The 7,214-nt window shown below is 45.7% G+C and overlaps 1 protein-coding gene across 1 annotated transcript; it reads left to right on the top strand.

Annotated features, from left to right (window-relative positions):
- Window positions 1–931: 931 nt before the first annotated feature.
- On the top strand, window positions 932–4,156 carry LOC113979495 (antimicrobial peptide THP2-like). Its single transcript, XM_027706875.1, has 4 exons — window positions 932–1,013; window positions 2,309–2,381; window positions 3,001–3,121; window positions 3,936–4,156. The coding sequence occupies exons 2-4, from the start codon at window positions 2,324–2,326 to the stop codon at window positions 3,982–3,984; spliced, it is 228 nt and encodes a 75-aa protein (XP_027562676.1). The 5' UTR covers window positions 932–1,013; window positions 2,309–2,323; the 3' UTR covers window positions 3,985–4,156.
- Window positions 4,157–7,214: the final 3,058 nt, after the last annotated feature.

Genomic DNA, 7,214 nt, shown 5'->3' with positions numbered 1-7,214 from the left:
ATTTCTTCCTAATATCTAACTTGGTGAAACCCCACTTGCAGAGCTGCCTCCAGCTCTGGGGTCCCCAGAACAAGAAGACATGGAACTGTTGGAGTTGAGTCCAGAGGAGACCACCAAGGTGATCAGAGGGATGGAGCAGCTCTGCTGTGAGGAAAGGTTGAGGGAATTGGGATTGTCCAGCAGGAGAAGAGGAGGTTTTGGTGTGACCTAATTTCAGCCTTTCAGTATCTGAAGGGAGGCTGCAAGAAAGATGGGAAGAGACTACAAGGGCCTGGAGTGACAGGACAAGAGAGAATGGATTCAGTCAGAAAGAGAGTTGGTTTAGATTAGATATTAGGAAAACTTTCTTCCCTGTGAGGGTGGTGAGGCCCTGGCACAGGCTGCCCAGAGAAGCTGTGGCTTCCCCTGGATCCCTTGAAGTGTCCAAGGCCAGGTTGGATGGGGCTTGGAGCAACCTGGGATAGTGGAAGGTGTCCCTACCCATGGCGGGGGGTTGGAACATGATGGTCTTCCAAGCCAACCCATTCTGTGATTCTATGATTCTGTACTTATGGAACAGAGAATAAATTAACTGGGAGGGAAGAGGAACATGCAGTTGCTTCGCATTGCAATGGATTATGTTGCTCCTAAGCAGGGACAGTTAAACGCGTGTCCCAAGATGTTTGGCACATACCATTGTGGGTTAACGTATCTTACACAAACCGGAGTGTCACAAGAAGTGTTGCGTGAATAACCTGGGATTTTCCAGGAAAAAAATTTCAACAGGTTGAGAGAGAGAAACCCTGTTTTACCATCGGGAAGCAAAAAGCATCTTGTTTCTGGTTGGATTGGATGCCACCAAAAAAACCTGTAAGTTTTTGATTGGTTCAATGTATAGCTGAGAAGAGAAAGCAGTTTTCAGTGCCTTTTGGAAACATCTTATAAAAGAGGATCTCAGCCCCACAGCCAAAATCCTCTGGAGGGAAGGGACCAAGAGCAGGTCTTTTTTGGCTTCTGGGCTCACCTGATACCTGGTAACATCTCAGTTCTTTTTAGCTTTTTTTTCAATGTAAACTTTTGTCTTTCCCTCAACAATCCACCCCCAAAATAATACCCCAAACCTCTGCATTATTAACTTTAATTTCTATGTTAATGAAAAAGGTAAATATAAGTTTTCTGAAAATTGGGCAGGTTGAATAAGTAGTTCAAATATGTGCTAATACCTAGATTACTTTGATAAAAATACTCTGTTTACTAATTCTCAGAGAAAACATCTGACTGGGTCAGGTTCCTTTAGAGAGGTCTGTGGTCCAGAGAATTGGTAGCCTCTTCAATGGAAATCTATCTATCCATCTCTATATATCTCTCTCCATTAAATATACATAATAATTGAATATTAAATATATTATAAATAATTATATAACACTAACAAAATATATGATAGGTTTCATATTATAGATATTTGTATTATATAATATATAATATCTATTATATGTTTAATCTAGGCCTATGTTAGGAACCTTATTTCATTTGTGTAAAACTAATTTGCTTAAGAGAACATAATTTGCGACAGATGAGAACATTCCCTAATGCCAAGATATACAACATTAACGGCCACTTCTTTATCCATCAGTCCCTTCTTGACCATCTTATCCTAGTTTGCTGATAATGCTTTAAACTCTTAACCTTTTCAATGAAAGCATCACATGCTTGCTTTTCAAATTTTATTTATCAAATGGGAACTGATTTGGTTGTACATTTCCATTCTAGAACCTCTGCCTGTAGACCAAGACTGAAGATTTTGACAAAAATTATTTATTTCAGCTGTTATTTCTTGACAAATTTTGACATTGCAAAATGAACTATTTTTTTTCTGAACTTCATAAGTTTTCCTGTATAATCACCTCATTGCTTTTCTACTAGATAAAACATTTAACTAAAAATAAACTTATGATTGCAACCCTGGAAGTGTTCAAGGTCAGGTTGGATGGGTTTGGAGCAACCTGGTCTAGTGGAGGGTGTCCCTGCCCATGGCAGGGGGTTGGAATGAGATGATCTTTAAGGTCCCTTCCAACCCAAACCATTCTGGGGTTTTATGATTCTTTTCTGGCTAAGGTCTGTTTTCAAAATGTGAAAGAATTGTGAGCAATTGTGTTGCCCCACACAGTAATCATGATGTCATACGGGTCTTACTGGTTATTTTTGAATGCTTGAAGAAAAAGACCACATAGTTGCTATTTTTATTGACACATTATTTGTGCAGTTCAGGAGATTGCAGATCCCAGGGACTGTCTGTCAAGCATCTTTCTTGGTCCTTTTCCCTACACAGGGGGAATCCACAGTCATGAAGATCCTTTATCTGCTCTTTTCTCTCCTCTTCTTGACACTCCAGGTTTCTCCAGGTAAGATGGGAAAGAGATGCAAGAAAGGAGTATTTGTGCACCTGAAGTAAAATTCCCAAGCACATTTTAACCACTCCTGGTTAAAATTACTAGAATCCAAATAGGAATTAATCAAACAGCTCAGTGCTGAAAACTTTTTCAAAGGCGGAGAAATTATAACTTCTGAAGAAAAGTGATTTTTCACTTCTGGTATCTTCCTAAAATGATTGTGTGAAGTGCTCTGGTGTTAGGACACCTGAGATGGTGCCTGTGGTGGCCATGATCTTTAGAAAGCAGATGAAAATGAGGCCTGGCCAACTATTTCTGGAAGGAGCCATTATTAAAACCTCTGGATGACCCTTTCCCATAAGGTCCTGACAGTGAGTCAGGAAGTCTGTCTCATTCTCCACCTGGACTTTAGGGCCATGCACTTAGATGCAGTGTGAGCTGAGGATCCCACCTCTGGAAGGTGCAGACCTGCTTTGTAACCTCACCTCTCACATGGCCTTTCAAAATTACCAAATCTGGGCTTCTTAAGGCAACTTGGTGGCCAAGGCAGCTCAGGGGATGGGAAACCCTTCAACTGCATTGCCCTGCCCTGCAGAGCCAGAGGACAGGAAATGTTTTGTTATGGTTGCAGGTTTGTCTTCACCCCGGAGGGAAATGTTTCTCTGTAGAAAAGGGACCTGTTACGCGGGAAGATGCCCCGTCCATCTGGTTAGAGATGGAAGTTGCTTTGGGATCCGCTCCTGCTGTAAATGGTGAGTTTCATGTTCGCCAAGGCTCATCTGAAGCATGAGCAGGCAAATATTATTCCTGTGTCCCAAATCCCAAGGTGCTACTGAGAATTTAAATTAAATATAAAGGAGAAAAAAGCGCTCTTATGCCATGAGGACAGTCAACACGTTGACTCAAGTGTTGCACGTTGTACAAGAAGCTTTTGGACAAAGCTCTCAGGCACATGGTGGGATTATTGGGGTGTCCTGTGAAGGGCCTGGAGTTGGACTTGATGATCCTTGTGGGTCTCTTCCAACTCAGGATGTTCTATGACTCAAGTAGGTCGAGCTCCACAGTGCTCTTTCTCCTGAGATGTGCACCACGCTCTGCTCCAGCAAGAAGGAAAAAATACCATCAGAGAGGTCAACCTTGTGTTGTCTCAGCTCTGTTTGATCCCTTTCCATCTCCTGTGCCAGAGTGAAATATCAGGATTTGTTATTTCCAGAACTGCGTTGCTGTGCTGTGCTGTGACCACAGGTGCCTGAGTGCCTTTAAGTGCGTGCAAAAAAGAGCACAACACTGTTGTAAAAAGAAATTATCATGTGAAAAATAACCTTCTATTTTCACACAGGAACGAATGCATTCACTCTGCTATCAATTCCCTGCTTTTCCCGAGTCAATAGGGAAATATTTCTTACTCACAGCTGTGAGTGCACAGGGCTGTCCCAGCATGACTACACATGATATTATATATTTTGGAAAACACTTATACTCAAGAGGAAAATACACATGGATTGAGAGTAAATAGGGAGGAACTATAAACAGAAAGAAAATCTGAATTTTTTTTTCTTTGTGCAGGCCGTGGGATGTACAAGGCTTCAGTGAACCAAACATTGAAGAGCAATGAAAATTTCTTCTAAACCCAGGAATTTATTTGGAATCTCCTTACTGCTAAAACCACTGAATCCTGCTGCAAAGCCTCACATACCTTTCACTTCCAACAAAAAAAGCTTTATGATATAGAGTAAATCCAAATGTATTCTGCATTGCTCCCCCTCTTTCTAAATAAATTGTTGTTGCTTTGCATTGATATCACTGAAACAAGGGTGTCTGCTGCATGGGCTGAGGTCATGATCCCACCTGGATTTGACACATAAACCCCAGAGGGCAACAATTTACAGTGCCTACAGCTCCTTAATTGGACCTTTTCTGAGTCATGTAGGTATCCAGGGCTAGACAGACATGGACTGAAGACCTTAACCTACAGTGCCAAGAGTTAGGCTGGCTGGAAGAAGACAGCTTCCCTTTTTGGGAAGAACATATGAACCCTTTGCGGGTTCAGATGCCAAAATCCTTTTTTTCTTTCTGTGCAGAAACCTTTTCTTGGGAAACATAAATAGTTGAAACCCCTCACTCCCCACCCGGGAGGCCCTGGGCTCCTCCTCATCTTGCTCCAGCACAATGTAGCAGTCCTTGCTGGGGGCTGTGCTGCTCCATGTCCCATCCCACCACACGACAGGGAGGGACTACCTTGTCCTCAAGAGAACTTGAGATGATCCCATGGGCAACCTCAATGAGATCTTTGTGGACCCCACAGGGAAACAGGTTTCCCGGGGTGGCTGTCCAGCTCCCCATCAAGGGAATATCACAAAGAGGTCCCATGGATCAGAAGGGCTGCCCTGCAGGGTGTGAGCAGGGGGTCTTCTCCTCTCCAACCCCCTGGACACAACCTGAGTTTAGAGTAGCTGCTTTCTGTCAAGGCTGACCTCACCCTCTCTGCAAAATGCCTCTGTGATTGTGATCCCCCTGTGGGTAAATATGTGTGGGTGTCCAAGGACATGTGTGTTCATAAGATGTGGTTCTGCTTGTACTGGTAGAGATTTATCTGTCCAAGGAGGCCACCCTGTCCATTTCCAAACTTCCAGCTGGGTATGAAGCACTTGGCAGAGATGCCAGGCTTCTGTTTCTTGGCATTTGTTTCCATCCTCTGTCACTGGGTAACTTAATCCAGCTCTCAGTTTCTAGGAAGACACCTCTAAGTTGACTACTTATCCACAGCACACCACATCATTAAGGAAATGTTTCTGTTCCCTGTGAGGGTGGTGAGGCCCTGGCACAGGTTGCCCAGAGAAACTGTGGCTGCCCCATCCCTGGAAGTGTTCACGACCAGGTTGGACAGGGCTTGGAGCAACATGGTCTAGTGGAAGGGGCATGGCAAGGGGGGTTGAACAAGATGGTCTTTAAAGTCCCTCCCAAAGCAAACCATTCCAGAATGATTCTATGAAAGAAGGACTCGGTTCATCTCAGACTGGACTGGTGCTGTGTCTGCACCAACTAATTACTGTCCCCATCCCAAAGATTTTCCAGGGGGCCTCCCCACCCATGTGCTGCTGTGCAGGGAGTGTCACAAGACATGTTTCAGGAGGATCAGGGTGACATTGCAACAGCCCCAGGAGGCCCCTCAGCCTCTGCCACTGCAGCAGGGAGGGACGAGGGGCAGCCCCAGCACCCCCACACTGATGGGGCACTGCCTGGTTGGCCAAGGGCAGATGTGTCAACAGCAATAAGGGCATGTCCCACCCTCTGGCAACGGTGTAAAACCAGGGTGTTTTGGGCAAAGTGATACTCCTCAGTTGTGTCTCTTCTGTGTAGAAGGGACTCCAGGTCAAATTGTTACAGCCCTTTGCTGCCTTGGTGTGCTCTCAACCAACTCCTTCATCAGGTAGGTGACTGAGGAGTCACTTCCAGGAGACCAAGACCCTTCCCTGCCCTCATGCTCTTCCCTGGCTCACTGCTGCACCGGGTAGGAGACTGTCATTGCTGGGAATCCTGGGAATGGTCTGGAGCTGGGGATGGGCACTTCCAAGCCGAGCTGAGAGGTACTTTCCTGAGCTCAGCAAAGCAGGGGTGATCATGTAGAATGTTTGGGGCAGCCAGCTTTGGGCTGGTTGAGGTACTGGACAGCCCTGGGTGAGACTTTAGCTTGGTATCTCCTGGTACAAGGATTGCCCTAAATTCTTGACTCTGGTGTGTCCTCTCTGCAGCCCCGTGAAGACCCAGGGCAGGCACCAGCCATGCGGATGCTGTACCTGCTTCTCCCCTTCATCCTCCTGTTGGTCCACAGTGCTGCAGGTGAGAGGGACAGAGGGGAGATGGGTGAGGTGTGAGCCCCCATCTGTGGGGTTTTCCAGTTCCTGAGAAGCGACCAGATTTCTCAGATATACATAATATTTGGGAGGGATTGTCTCTTATGAAGAGTTGGGCAAATGAGGACCCAGCACAACTCTTCCTGTAGTTCAGACTGGTCTTTCCCTGTGTTTCCCACATGCACACATGTTGCTGCAGAAAAGATAAAGCCTGACTGGAGAGGTAAAGATGTTTGGATTGGTGCTCAATGCCCATAGGACACTGAGATGCAGAGCCAGTGCCAGCTGCTGTGGAACAAGACATTTTTTACAGTTATCCCATACTCATTTTATTCAACCTCTTTCACTGTGCAGGATCCTCCCTGGCCCCAGAAAATAAGAAACAATGTGAGCGAGAAAAGGGCTACTGTGGGTTTCTGAAGTGCGCTTTCCCCTATGTCATCAAGGGAAAATGTTCAAGGTTTTTCTATTGCTGCAAAAAGTAAGTTTTATAATTACAAAAGGTACTGTCATGGCAGAAGTTGTTTGAGTGCCCATGACCAGCTAATGGCTCAGCGCTCTACATTCTCCAAGGCAGAGCCCAGGGGAGGAAAGGGACCTGTCCTGACTGGGGCTGCAGGAGCCCCAGGTCACCCAGTGTCTCCCCACTCTCCTCCAGTGCCAGGAGGCTCATTCAGGCTTTGCAGAGGACTCACCCAAGCCAACAAAGAGTGAAGCATTTACTGTTCTTGGGCAGCACTGAGGATATGATCCAGGTTTTGCTGCATCTGCACAGACTTGGAGTCAGGGCTGCCAGCACTAAATTAGCCCAGGACCAAACTGTCTGCACAAAGGACTGGATCTCACCTCTGCTGAGCCTGAGTCTCCTGCACCACAGACTGGATGGTCCTTGTGGGGGAGGTGGGAGAAAGTGGGACGAAAAGTTACTACAGCTGATGTGCTTATCTGCTTTCTTTGTACAGTATCTGGGGTTGAGACCCTGAAATGTCCA

This window comes from Neopelma chrysocephalum, unplaced genomic scaffold (assembly GCF_003984885.1).
Source record: "Neopelma chrysocephalum unplaced genomic scaffold, ASM398488v2 Primary Assembly neopelma1_81629, whole genome shotgun sequence".
Classification (NCBI taxonomy): Eukaryota; Metazoa; Chordata; class Aves; order Passeriformes; family Pipridae; genus Neopelma; species Neopelma chrysocephalum.
The sequence above is the reverse complement of the archived record's forward strand: the minus strand, read 5'-3'. Positions and strand labels throughout refer to the sequence as shown.